Source organism: Alosa alosa, chromosome 14, assembly GCF_017589495.1.
Source record: "Alosa alosa isolate M-15738 ecotype Scorff River chromosome 14, AALO_Geno_1.1, whole genome shotgun sequence".
Classification (NCBI taxonomy): domain Eukaryota; kingdom Metazoa; phylum Chordata; class Actinopteri; order Clupeiformes; family Clupeidae; genus Alosa; species Alosa alosa.
The window spans coordinates 18,951,605-18,966,320 of record NC_063202.1 but is presented as its reverse complement, the minus strand read 5'-3'; the positions used below and the strand labels follow the sequence as shown (position 1 = coordinate 18,966,320).

The 14,716-nt window shown below is 41.3% G+C and overlaps 1 protein-coding gene across 2 annotated transcripts in view; it reads left to right on the top strand.

The window, feature by feature from the left end:
* Positions 1-14,716, top strand: part of itfg1 (integrin alpha FG-GAP repeat containing 1) — a 158,786-nt gene that overhangs the window by 36,505 nt on the left and 107,565 nt on the right. For both annotated transcript variants that reach the window (XM_048262833.1, XM_048262832.1), the window contains exon 8: positions 1,200-1,284. In XM_048262833.1, coding sequence (XP_048118790.1) covers positions 1,200-1,284 — 85 coding nt within the window. The remainder of the gene's footprint in view (positions 1-1,199; positions 1,285-14,716) is intronic.

The window sequence follows — 14,716 nt, the reverse complement described above, 5'->3', positions numbered from 1 at the left end:
TGTGTGTATATGTTGTGTATACTATGTCTGTGTGTATGTATGTGTGTGTACTGTATGTGTGTCTGTGTGATTGTGTGTGTGTGTGTGTTTGTGTGAGAGAGAGGGATGTGCATCAGCTTCAGTTCCGCTCCTCTGTAATTTCCTCCTCTGCCCTCCCACTGGAGCTGCCAGGTCGGGCGGCACGGTGCCAACCGGCTGCCACGCTGCGCTTAACCCCCCACCTGCTCTCCCCTCTGACCCCTGCTGCTCCGCCCACACACTTCCTCCTCCCCTCCCTGTGACTCACCCTTCATACCCCGCCCACAGACTCCCTGCCGGCCTATCAAATCTCCCTCCTGCCTTGGAACCCCCAATGAGCCAGTGAGTCTCCCGCTGCACCTGTCAGCTCAGTAGAAAGGCTCTGACCGCTCCTCTCCCCTACAGGGCCAGCACATGGGGCTCTGCAGAACGCCCACTCCATCTGCAAGTGTTCGTCAGCTCACCCTGTCAATACCCTCCCTCTTTCCTCTTCTGTCAATCAGCCATGAAGAGCAACGCTGCTGCATGGCAATTCAGTACTGTATGCAGTGTTTTGTGAAGTGAACGGGCATACCTCAGGTTTTCCTAGATGAAAATAAAGATATAAGAGCATAAATTATACATGCAATGCATGTTTTCTGTAGACGGCAGTTGCAGCAGTGAGTTGAGGACTTCAGTTTGTTGTTTAATACGGTTAGACTACACAAGTCCAAGTCGTTGTGCACTTTGCAAGTTTTCCCAAATAAGGTAAACTCAGTGAGGCTTTGCATTTCACAATACAGTATATCCAGGATATGTATTTCATATGCATACTTTATAGTGCACTAGATGTAGGCAGTCATTGTAACGATACTGTAGGTCTCAAACGTGAATACTGAAATTTGAATTCCCTGTGCAGGAGTAAGCCTGCTGTGGTCTAAATGTACAGTATATGAAATGGAATGTATCCCTCTGCTTTATTCCGATTGAATACCCCTACATTAGGGGACTGGAATTAGAAATTTGATTGTGTAAACCCTTTTCAGTATTCAGCGTGATTGTAATGGGTATATGTTTTGCAGTGTTTATGATTGTAGTGGGTATATTTTTTGCAGTGTTTAAGTAAAGCATATGCTGGTGGATTATGTTCTAAATTGGAAAGATCTGTTGTTTTGAACCCTTCTTCGTTTGTTTTTCGTCAGGATGGGAACTTTAGTGAAAGTGAAAGTGTCCGCAAGGCGCCAGACAACGCCAAGAGAGTGGGACAGTCCTCGTTTGTTGACTTTGGTAAGTTGGTTCTATTTTTGTGTGTGTGTGTGTGTGTGTGTGTGTGTGTGTGTGTCATAGGAAGACCTACATCCTGCCAGATTTAGTCATCCAACATTCATGGCTGGCCATTAAATATTTACAAAACAAATTTGCCCTCTCCTAAAGGGATTAAAGAAGGGACACTAGCAGTTGCACTTAATGTGGGCCCTAAATGATGCAAGAAGTCAAATCAAATGACCTGTAATGATGTTGTGTGTGTGTGTGTGTGTGTGTGTGTGAGAGAGAGAGAGAGAGAGAGAGAGAGAGAGAGAGAGAATAATATTTGTGTGCTGTTCTCTGAAGCCTGACCTTTTGTTAAAAACTCAACCTTCCCCCCCCCGTTCCTCTGTTCTTTCATTTTCACTACTATGGAAACATGTAATGAGTTTCTGTTAAGTGTGTGCATGTGCGTGCATGCTTGTGTGTTGTTCTCTGAAGCCTGACCTTTTGTTCAAAACTCAACGTTTACCTCCTTTCCTCTGTTCTTTCAATTTCACTACTATGGAAACATCTCCTCTTTCACTGTAACTGTGGGGGAGTGAATTGGAGGTCAGCGAGCTGCATGGGCGTTAGAGTCATCGCTCTATCTCAGTGTTTCTCAAACTTTGCCAGACCAAGGACCACTTAACCAATAAAGAAAAACCTCACAGACCACCTACCAAAAAAAAGAGAGTAGACCTACAGTACTTCAATAGGAACCTATGTTACACAGTAGGCCTACTCATTGAATCACCTTAATTATTGTGTCAGAGGATTCGTATGATTTAAACTGGCATAGCTTACATAGGCAGTGTTGCAGAACTGTTTAGATTTATTATAAAAGTTGGTTCAATATTGCAAACAACTCATCTATATTATATTGTACCACATCTACTTGCGGACCACTAGGGATAGCTTGCGGACCACCAGTGGTCCCCGGACCACACTTTGAGAAACACTGCTCTATCTCACTCTCTCCTTCATTCTCTTTCACGTCTCTCTTCCCTTCATATATACACCTCTCTCCCTCTACTGTCTCTCTTTTTCTTCCAACTTTCTTATACAGCAACAGGGGATGAGCAGACCTGTCCTAATTTGCTCAGCAGCTCATTAGTAAGCAGCTCTATCCTTCCTCATCGCAGCTAAACACTCTCATCATCTAGTTCCAGACATCTCTCTCTCTCTCTGTCAGTTTTCCTGTGATCAGTTTTTAGTCTTGTATGGTGTTGTTTTCCCTATTGATTAACTTAAGTATGGAGAGTGGTTTGTATTATTGCACTGGCAAGACAAGGCACGTTTGTTTATGAAGTACAATTCATGCTCATAGCTAATTCAAAGGGCTTTGCTAATGAGCAGTTATAAGACCATACAATAAAAAGAGATTAAATAATAAGAGATTAAACAAACTAAATTTCATCACTGGAAGAGCTAAAAGAACAGGAGAAACCATGCATTTGATCAGTTAACAAAAAGCATCAGCTGGTTCCAGAGCTGAGCAGCAGCTAATGGTGTCTTACCTTGCTTATCTCTAACAGATTTCTATCCAGCGATCTGAGAGGAGATGTGTGCGGCTAAAACTTGCCGTATATGAGATTATTTTTCCTGTCTCATTTTATGATTTATAAACATAAGGTTGAAAGTTAGTTCTATGACTTATTAGAAGCCAGTGTAAGGATTTAAGTATTGGAATTATGTTAAGTCCTTAAGTCAGTTTACGGAAATATTGAGATATCCAGCTATTCATTTGGCCAAGATTCAAGGGGACATTCATTGTTTGCATGTCAATGTGACAATAAATCTTAAAGGTCCAAAGATCAACCTCTGGGGGACATCACAGATCAAGAATGTTAATTAAATTGGGATTGGGATTAAGTTCAGGTCCAATAATACTCAGATTGATGTTGTTGCTCATGTCTGTGTTGACGCACAATTTGAATTACTGTTTCAGTGCTCTGATTAACATGGAAACCTGTCTTAAACATTAAAACCATTTAAAATCAAGAAGGCAAATACATTGATTAAAGATTGTTTTTAAATATTTTGCCAACAAAGATTATAGATTAGATATGCACCGGTAATTGTTTTGTATGGAAGCATTTAGATTACTTTTTTTTTTTTAGTTAGGTCTTTTAAAAGTTGTTTTCAGAGATGTTTTCTGTGTTGCTGGTAATTGTAATTTTTGAGTCTAAAGTAGTAAGAGAGGACATGTAGTGTCTGATTTAAAAATATATATATATTACAAAAAAAGACTAGTAGTATAAGTATATATACTCTTTTGATCCCCTGAGGGAAATTTGGTCTCTGCTTTTATCCCAATCCGTGAATTAGTGAAACACACTCAGCACACAGTGAACACACAGTGAGGTGAAGCACACACTAATCCCGGCTAAGGTTGCAAAATTCCGGGAATTTTCAAAGTTGGAAACTTTCTATGGGAATTAATGAGAATTAACAGGAATAAACGGGAAATAATGGGAATAAACTGGGAATTTTTAATATAGCAAGTTAGTCTATAACAGGGAACTTGAATGTAGTAGACAAAATCCCATCTTGCAGCATAATATTAGTTAAAACAACCTGATTTAATGCAATTTCACTCAAATTTCTACCCTACACATATGTCAGTCACATGCACACAGCAATCAGCATAGGCTACTAGACATAAAGGAAACCTATGGTGCGTTCATGTGCAGAGTTGCCCAGTTATGGGCTTGTCGTCACTTATCCTCATTCAAATGGATGTACGTCATTTTGCATGAGCTCTAATGGGACGATTAATAACCATATATGCTCATATTGCCTGTCTGATTTTTTTTAGTAGACCTACAGTACTTCAATAGGAACCTATGTTACACAGTAGGCACAGTAGGCCTACTCATAATAACCATATATGCTGATATTGCCTGTCTGATTTTTTAAAAATTGTTTTACCATTTTCTGGGATTCTGACTGGACAAAGTGATAGTCAGTCAATGTTCCAACCAATCAGATTTTGTTGTTGAATGGCGTGGTGTATCTTGGGCAGTTCAGTGGTTTCAGTGTTTCTAGGTTAGCATGCTAGTAAACCTTAGGCAGAGAATGGGATTGCCGTTAGCATGCTAGCTAGTTTTGTATGCTAAGCTGTGCGAAAATACGAACAAAGAGATCATATTGCTTATTACGAATCAAAATGTTAATGTATATGAAACAGTTTCTATGGATTACCCCAAATTCCCAGGTATTTCCTGTTAATTCCCATTAATTCCCATAATGTCCTTTAATTCCATGAAAGTTTCCAATTTGGAATATTTCCAAAATTCCCCAGCTTAACTTCCTATGTAAAGTTTCCGGAAAAAATCCGGAAATTTTCCGCCCCTTTGCAACCCTAATCCCAGCACAGCCCTGCAACAACAGCGGTGCTCGGGGAGCAGTGAGGGGTTAGGTGTCTTGCTCAAGGGCACTTCAGCCGTGCCTACTGGTCGGGGTTCGAACTGACAACCCTCCGACTACAAGTCCGAAGCGCTAACCAGTAGGCCACGGCTGCCCCAAGCGTGAAGTTCAGGTGACAACTGTTGCGTGCTACAGTGGGCTGATGGTATTGTTTTGCATGTTGTTGAAGTCAGAAGTATGTGTGTGTGTGTGCATGCGTGCGTGCGTGCATCTCTTGGACACACACACACACACACACACACACACACACACACACACACACACACACACACACAAACACAAACACTTTCTCCCTCACACACCCACACATACGCTCCTTTAAATCTCTTCTCCATACCGCTACAGTGAAGTGTGCCCAAACTCAAACACTCCAGCCGACATCAGGTCATCTCCAATCCAAGGCACCAAAAACGACAGCAAAGTGACAGAGAGAGGGAGTAAGGGAGGGAGGGGTGGCAGATAGGGGAAAATGGTATCTTAGAGAAGAGGGAGAGTGGTGGAGAAAAACAGTGAAGTGCTATTAGAGAGAGAGAGAGAGAGAGAGAATGAGAGAGAGAGAGAGATGGAGGCAAACGGTGAAGTGCTATTGCAGAGAGAGAGAGAGAATGAGAGAGAGAGAGAGATGGAGGCAAACGGTGAAGTGCTATTGCAGAGAGAGAGAGCAAGAGACATGAAGTGAGAAAGCAAACAGTGACTTATTTAGAGAGATGGAGTGAGAGAAGGATGGAGAGGTATGGTAAGATCATCAGGTACTAAAAGAGCAGAGTGATAGACTGAGAGAGCAAGCAAGATGGAGGGAGTGAGAGATGAGAGAGAGAGACAGAGAGAGATAGAGAGAGAGAGGAGTCATGTGTTGTCTGAGTTCTGGTGATTAATGATTATGAGACTGGAATTAGACACGGGAGAGTGTTAGAGTCTCGCTCAGTGTCACAAACACCCTGCCTAGTCAAATCAGTCACTGCACACACACACACACACACACACACACACACACACACACACACACACACACACACACACACACACACACACCCACACACACAGAGAGAGAGAGGGAAAAAGAAAGAGACACACACACTAGTGTTGTCACGATACCAAAATTAATGTTTCGGTACCGATACCAAGTCAATAAATGATTTCAATACTTCTTCGATACTTTTTCAAAAATGTATTTGATTTGGGGGCCCCACCACCTTGACGTCATCATCAGTAATATTGAATATACTGTAGTGTGATCACTCACACCAGTGGCCATACCAGATTCTGCTTGACTCTCTCCACACAAACACACATGGAAAATTATGACTTATGTCATATTTCATATATTCTGCATAATTACTAGTAAATATATTTAGCTGTTTGAATACTTCATATTGATTTTTAAACTATTACACTTAGGCATATCTTGTGGTGTGTAGGGCTAATTGAATGCACATTGGTGATGTGTAGGTGTAATTGAGTGCCTGTCACTTTAAGAGATACGTGAGGGTAATTGACCTTTAGTCTCACGGTTTTAAGTCTAGTGAATAAAAGTTGCACATAGCGCATAAGGATATGTGGATGCAATTAATTATGTTTTGTATGTCATTAGATAAAATAAATGTTCAAAAAACTAACAAGTCGAAGAAAATCTTTCTGGGATCATAGAAGAGATAAGTGTCTTGCAATGTTCATTAATGATTTTAGTGAGCACTATTGACAAACGTGACCTGAGCTAGCTGGATAGTTAGCAAGGATCTCTCTTCAGATGTAAAAGTTTGCCATGGTTGCTTAGACTATTTCTAAATTACATTAAACCCAAATAGTAGGCCTAAATGACCAAAATCCCACAGCCTAGGTAGGTTAGCAACAGCAGCCTATTATTACGTGTTACAATAGCATCACTTGAACTAGCAGCCATGTCTCGCTGTTTATAGCACGACAGCTGCGCTTACGTGTGTGAGAAGAAAAGACGCACAGCCACAGGTTAGGGGAGGAGGTGCTAGAACAGGGGTGGGCAAACTTTTTGGCTCAAGGGCCACACTAGGTTTTGAAAATTGGCCGGCGGGCCGCACCACCCCTGCGCTAGAAGCATGCCTTGTGCACACGCATGTTACTTCAAAAGAACACGGTCATTCTCAAAAGTATCGACACTAATAAAATTAGGCATCGTGACATTTTTAATTTCAGGGTATTGCGATACTTTTGTAGTTTCGGTGCACCGTGCAACACTAACACACACACACAGAGAGAGACACACACACACACACACACACACACACACACACACACACACACACACACACACACACACATACTGTACACACACACACAAAGTACATAGTGTATATTCAAAGACACAGGATGTCCCTATCTTTCCCGCACCAATTGCAGTGTGCTTGTGAAGGATGGTGTGGTGGCCATCATGTTAGCAGCAGGAGAGCGCAGTCTCATTTAATGCAGTGTGATCTCCTAGAGTCTTTCCCTCTGTTCCTCGCTGATGTCCTTCACTCTTCACTTCTTCATCTATTCCACCATACTGTTCTCACTCCTTTTTCACGTCATATCTTCTCTTTCTCTCTTCTCTTTCTCTTTCTCCCTCACACACACACACACACACACACACACACACACACACACACCCTAATACACAATATCTTTTTTTCTTTGTTTCCCTTTTCCTTCTCTCTCTCTCCATTTCCCCTTCCTCCCCCTGTCCCTCTCATCTGTCTGAGCTAATAAAGAGCAGTGTGTGTTTTAGTGACTTAGGCTCTCTGATTATCAGCTGGATGGAGCCGTGCGCCCTACTCCTGCTCTCCACGGGAGATTGCTTCTGACAGGCCCTGAGTGTAGGGAATGAGAAGGCACACACACACACACACACACACACACACACACACACACACACACAGACACACACACACACAGACACAGTCTCTCTCTCATACACTCACACTCATGCTCTCTCTCTCATACACACGAGAGAGAGAGAGAGAGAGAGAGAGAGAGAGACTGGTTCTAAGTTCTAATTCCAAGGAAAAGCTGCATCAAAAATGAGCTCCTGAAATAATCTCAAAATATGGACTAAAAAAGTTGGACACTTTGAAAAATAACCCTCAACAAACATCCAGAAAAGACTCTAAAGAAGAGGTGACAACAATAATAACCAACAATTGAAGAGGAAATATCTTAAAAGGAGAGTATTATCATATTGTCATTTCAAAACATCTATATAGCCATCAAAGGCTAATCATCAACTGCCATTGTTGCCAACATTCCAAAGGAGAAACTGCCTTAAAATAGCTAACTGAAGAAGCTAACAGAAAAGGATTCTGATGATGGAAAACACCCAACAGACAGCAAAAAAGAGCACAGCTCTTAGAGAAAAGAGCAGGGAAATTGAATACCCAGCTAAATGCAAAAGTGGAACAGCCAGGGAGAAACACAAGGTGAAGACACTACATGAAAAACGGAGGTCCTCTTCACTGACTACGCTCAGCAGAAAGGAGGAAGAAAGAAGAACAACATAATTTTCTTCACCCCGTCCATTTACATCTGGAAAGATACCCTATGCAACCATTATCCATATGTATTCAGTGAGGGCATTGGTTCAGGAGGCAGATTAAAGATCTGCAAAGATGAACATCTGGACAAGGATGACCCTCTGCTTACCATCACACATTACACAAAAGGAAAAGTGTTGATCCAAGGTAATGAAGCCAATCTGGAGTCCTTTGAAAAGCTGTTCCCAGTTTTGAAAGCTGAGGTTAACACTAAGAAAGTGTATGTCGCCTCTGACAATGAAGAAAATGAGAGTCCAGCGGATAACCTGTCTATCTCTGCTCCTCCCCCACACCTGCAAGCCTTACCAACCGGCTAAAAGAGAGTATGGCCCTGCTGGAAATGGACTTCGCTGAATTCAAAGAGCAGACCCAGGCCAGGCTGTCTGACTTCCCAGACAACACTATGCAGCTGCTCAAAATGGAACTCCAACAGCTCAAGAAAGACCACAGAGTCCTGGCATCTGACTTCAGCATAAGTCTAGAGACACTCAAACAGGAGAACAGTGTGCTCCGTGCTCAGTTGGCAAAAGTGAAGGAGGATGCTGAGAGAGAGAGAGAAGAATCTCACCAGGCAAATCCAACGCCTGGACGGATCTCTTGTTAATGCCAAAAAATGACAAGCACAGAGACACAGACTCTCCCTTCCAGTATTGCAGACCCCTGCCATGTCTCAGCCTCACCTTTCTCTCCTCTGCACCCAGCCCAGCAACACTCTGGCACCTCCTGACCCGACTCCTGAAACATCTGCACAGTCACCTACCAACAGTCAGCTCTACCCATCCCAGCTTCCCTCCATGCGGTCTGAGGAGCAAGGCCCACAAGTGGTCCTGCTGACTGACTCAAATGGGAAATTCCTGGACACAAACAAGCTTTTTCCCAGAAAGAGAGTGTTGTCTAAACGCTGCAACACCACAGCGCAGGCAATGAAGCTGCTGAGAAAGGAGACACTCAACAACCCTGAATGTCTGGTGATCCACACAGGAACAAACGACCTGCATAAACTCCAAAGGGACACTGCTGGAGCAATGAACAGGATGGCGGAGCAGGCCAGTAGGGAGTTCTCTGACACCCGGATTGTGATCTCCACCCTACTGCCTAGGACAGACACCCCACCTCATGTCATCCATGAAATTAACATGGAGATCAGAAGAGGATGTGCCAGCCTGCCCAATGTCCATGTGGCTCTCCATCCAACCCTTGGCACCTGGGACCTCTATGATGGACTCCATCTACACAAGGAGAGGATAAAGATTTTTGCAAAATCTCTGAAGGACACGGCCATTCAATCTAGACCCCAGACCCATTAATGGCCCACCACCCCATCAACGTGAGGCCAAACCAGAGGAGGCTACCTTCCCCATCCCCACCCCCTACCCACCCACAGCAGCAGAGATATGCAGCAGCACCTGCCCCTTGCCCCCCTCCCCACCCTCAGCAACAGAACTATGCTGCGGTAGCTGCCCCTTGCCCCCCTCCCCACCCTCAGCAACAGAACTATGCTGCGGTAGCTGCCTTTGCCTCCCTCTTCACCCACTGCAGCGGAGCCAGACTGTTGCTGCCCGGCCTACTGCCATTACAGCTCCTGTTGCAACATCTGAGCTGGGAGAGATCAGGGAGATGCTGCACACCCTATGCACCCGACTTCTGTTAAGCTAAGAAACCTTTATATTTTAAGTAACATAACTAATAATATATTATAAAAAAAAAAAAAAAAAAAAAACGTAATATCTGTGTAGTAACACTGATGAATATTCCTAGTAGATGAGTAACATTTGTAACATTTTTTTTTTTTTTATTTTATTTTATTAACTTAACATATCATATAAGTTACATATCTTCATTTATTTAAAAAAAAAAAAAAAAAAAAAAAAAACTTTATTATTTATTACAAAACATAATATTCTTCTTTACTATTAGCTTAAAGCTTTATGAAATTCCTATTACTACTGTAAATGTAGATAGTTGTAATTATTTTCATGTGTCAAACTATACAAGTCCATTTTGTTTGTTTTCAAATGCGTTCATTTCATATAAGTTGTTGGAATATTCAGGACCTTCGGCTCTTCAACTTTTTGAGTTGAAGAGTGGAAGCTCTAAATTCATAAACTCTATCAAAAATGTTGATATAATTATATTGACAGAAACATGGTGTAAAAACGATACATTCACTCACTGTCACCCAGGATATAATGAAGTCATGGTGCCCTCGATAAAAGTTAAAAATATAATGCTAAGGGCAGAACATCGGAGGTATCTTGGTGTGGTATAAAGAAAATCTTTGCCATCAGATATTACCAATAAAACAGTGTAAATCACACATTTGGTTAAGATTAGATCAAACACTGGGCATAACTGATAAGAGCATATACCTCTGTGCTATCTATATACCCCCAGTAGACTCCCCATATTTTGAACAGGACATTTTGAAACCCTTCATTCAGAAATTGCCTATTTTCAGGCCCAGGGAAACATAATTCTAATTGGAGATCTAAATGGGCCTAACAGGAACTGAACCTGATATTGTTGACCCACAGGGAAACAACCATGTATTTGGCCAGTTTCCCTGTTTACCACACCAACCATCCCCCACCGGAACAACCTTGACTCTGAAATAAACCAAAGTGGCAGGGAGATAGTGCAACTCTGTGGGAGCCTTAGGCCTGTACATAGTTAATGGTAGGCTCAGAGGGGACTCTTTAGGGAGATACACATACTCCTCAGCTCTTGGATCCAGTGTAGTAGACTATGCAATCACTGACATGGACCTCTCCACTATCAGTGCATTCACTGTCAGAGAGCAATCTCCCCTTTCAGACCACAGTCAGATCAATGTGTTCTTTAACCTCTCAGGTCAAAAGAGCAACACGAAAAGTGAACCTTGTAATCTATGTGATTCACATCCCACTTACAGATGGGCCCCAGACAGTAGAGACAAGTTCATTATGGCCTTGAACTCACCTGATCTGATAAATGACATATCAACATATGATCAAAACAAATATAACCTTGCAAGTAATGGTGTAAACAAGGCCGTAAACGATATCAACATGATATTTCATAAAGCAGCTATCAAAGCTGACCTCATAAGGCAAAAACGGAAGCCTTTAAAAAGAAAAAAATCTGACAAATGGTATGATCAAGAATGCAAGACCATCAGAAAAGACCTGAGAAAAAATAGCAAATGAAAACATCGTCAACCAAACAACGCGAGCCTTTACGTATTCATTACAATGAAATTCTAAACAAATATAAACATACAATTGAACAAAACAAAACTACAGCCAAAAGCAACTTGAAGATATTGAGAAAGCCATTAATGAAAATCAATTCTGGGATATGTGGAACAATTTCAACACAAAAGAACGAGAAGCATTACCCATCCAAAATGGCAACATCTGGAAAGCACACTTTGAAGATTTATACAAAAACATACCAATTAATGACCTCAATTCAGATCAACATTTAATAAAAGAAAAACTCCAATCATTAGAAGAAAAAATTAAAACAACCAAAACCCCTTGACTTTCCAATTACTTGGAAGAATTAACCACCCAGACAAATGCTCTAATGCCAAGGAAAGCTTGTGGTCCAGATAGCATTAAAATGAAATGCTTAAATGCAGCACCCCAGAGATGCAGGGTGCAGTGTTGAAATTGTTCAACATCATACCACGGTCAGGACATTTTCCTGACATGTGGTGTAAAGGGCGGATTTCCCCATCCACAAAAAGGGGACAAATCAAACCCCTCTAATTATCGTGGCATATGTGTCAGCAGTTGCCTGGGAAAGCTGTTCTGCAGTATCTTAAACAAGAGAATAGCAGATTTTCTTGATACACATTCCATTCTAAGCAAAAAATCAAATTGGCTTCCTTCCAAAACACCGCACCACCCGATCATGTTTATACGCTCCACACCTTAATTAATAAACATGTTCACCAAACAAAAAATGGCAAGATATTTGCTTGTTTCATTGATTTTAAAAAGGCGTTTGATTCTATTTGGCATGAAGGGCTCTATTTTAGACTACTAAATTGTGGGATAGGGGGTAAAGTGTATGACCTAATTAAAACCATGTATTTAAAAACAAATGTGCTGTTAAAATTGAAAAAAAAATAACCCAATACTTCACCCAAGGGAGAGGTGTCCGACAGGGCTGTAATTTAAGTCCGACATTATTTAATATATATATAAACGAACTTGCTATCCAGTTAGAGCAATGTCCCGATCCTGGCCTCTCCCTCCTAGATAGAGAGGTGAAGTCTCTATTTTTTGCTGATGACTTGGTTCTACTGTCTGCTACTGAAAAAGGTCTACAACTACAGTTAGACATAGTAGAAAAGTACTGTAAGACCTGGGCCCTAGTGATAAACCTAGACAAAACAAATGTAAAGATTTTCCAAAAACGCCCCAAATGCCAAGAAAACAAACACCAATTTAAAATAAACAATTCTATCATCCCCCACACCATGAGTTATACCTACCTAGGTATAACAATGACAGCATCAGGCAGTTTTAATATGGCAGTGAATGCACTAAAGGAAAAAGCTCAAAGAGCCCTAAATGCAATTAAAAGAAAATTTTATAGTCTCCAAATTCCAATTAAAATCTGGCTTAAAATATTTGATAGTGTCATCCAGCCCATTGCGCTGTATGGTAGTGAAGTATGGGGTCCACTCAGTCATCATAGCTATACTCACTGGGACAAACACACAATAGAATCCCTACATGCTGAGTTCTGCAGACACATTCACAAGTACAGAGAAAAACACCAACAAATGCATGTAGAGCTGAATTAGGTAGATACCCACTAATCATTAACATCAACAAAAGAGCACTCAATTTTCTGAATCACCTTAAATCCAGCCCACAAGACACCCTTCATTCTAAAAGCCCTCCAAACCCAAGAGCTGAACCCAGAAAAAGTCCCTACACCAGTTGTTGCAGAGACTAACTGCCTTACCACACACCCACTCTGATCAGTCTCACAACAACACTGTTTTCCAAAAACCAATCAGAGTAAACCAAATTATGAAACAATGTAAAGTAGCCTATTTGGAATATTGGAAAGAAGAAACTAAAAATCAAAGTAGATTACAATGCTATCTGTCCCTAAACCGAGAATATAAAATAGCAGAATATCTTAATACTGTCAGAGATAGAAAACAGAGACTGACCCTAACCAAATACAGGCTAAGTGACCACAAATTGGAAATCGAAAAAAGGAAGACTCAGAAAATCATGGCAACCAAAAGAACACAGAATATGTGGTTACTGCATGACAGGTGAGGTCGAGACAGAGATGCACTTCCTCCTACAATGTACATCCTTCAATCACACAACACTCATACACAAACACACACACTGCATCATACACTACATTTTACTTTATTTTACCTATTTATTTTATTCCTATGTAAATCTACTGACATGTATGTGTTCAGATTTATTGTATAACTGCTTTGGCAATATAAGTGAGCTTGTCATGCCAATAAAGCATTCTTGAATTGAATTGAATTGAATTGAATTGAATTGAATTGAGAGAGACCCCCACTGGTTGTAGGGGAGCAGTCCCATCACCTGGCCTCCAGCAGTCTGTGGTGTGAAGTGTGTTATAATGGGGAAAGCATGGCCCAAACAGCGGCCAAGGACACGCTAGGCCTGATGAATCACTCTTACCTAACACTTGTTCATCGCAAACACACACACTTGCATCCCTATTTCACATGAACGCCCCCACAGACATGCATTTGTGGACAGATTGTGTTCATGCATGCACACTCGTACACACACACACACACACACACACACACACACACACACACACACACACACACACACACACACACACACACAGGGTGCACAAGGCATTTTGAAGTGTTTTATAATTGGGTCTCGTCTTCAAAAGCCTGGTGACCTTGGCTCTGCTTATATTCCACCATCAGCTCTTTCCCTTAGAAATCCATTTGAATATCACTACCTAATTAACACACACACACACACACACACACACACACACACAGACACACACTGTACAGGTTTGATCAAGAGCAGTTGCGTGATCGAGTGACAAGAAATACTGTGAGAAAAGAGGAAAGCAGCAGATTTGACCTCTGAGAGCTAGTTAAATAAACAAAACTAAATAAATAAAACTACAGTAAGCAAGTGCTTCTCTCCCATTCTCAAAGCACCACTCAGTTTGAGAGAGAGAGAGAGAGAGAGAGAGAGATAGCACAACTTGGGCCCTACCAATCAATCATGAAAAATCAAAAATTATGATCTTCCAAAAAAAACAATCAACATCTAACAATTACCATTTCACAATCGGCAAACAATCAATAGAACAAGTAAAACATTATTGTTATCTAGGATTAGTAATCTCATATACTGGAAAATTTGACAAAGCAATCATAGATTTAACAGAAAAGGCAAGAAAAACATATTACATTTTAAGAAAATCAT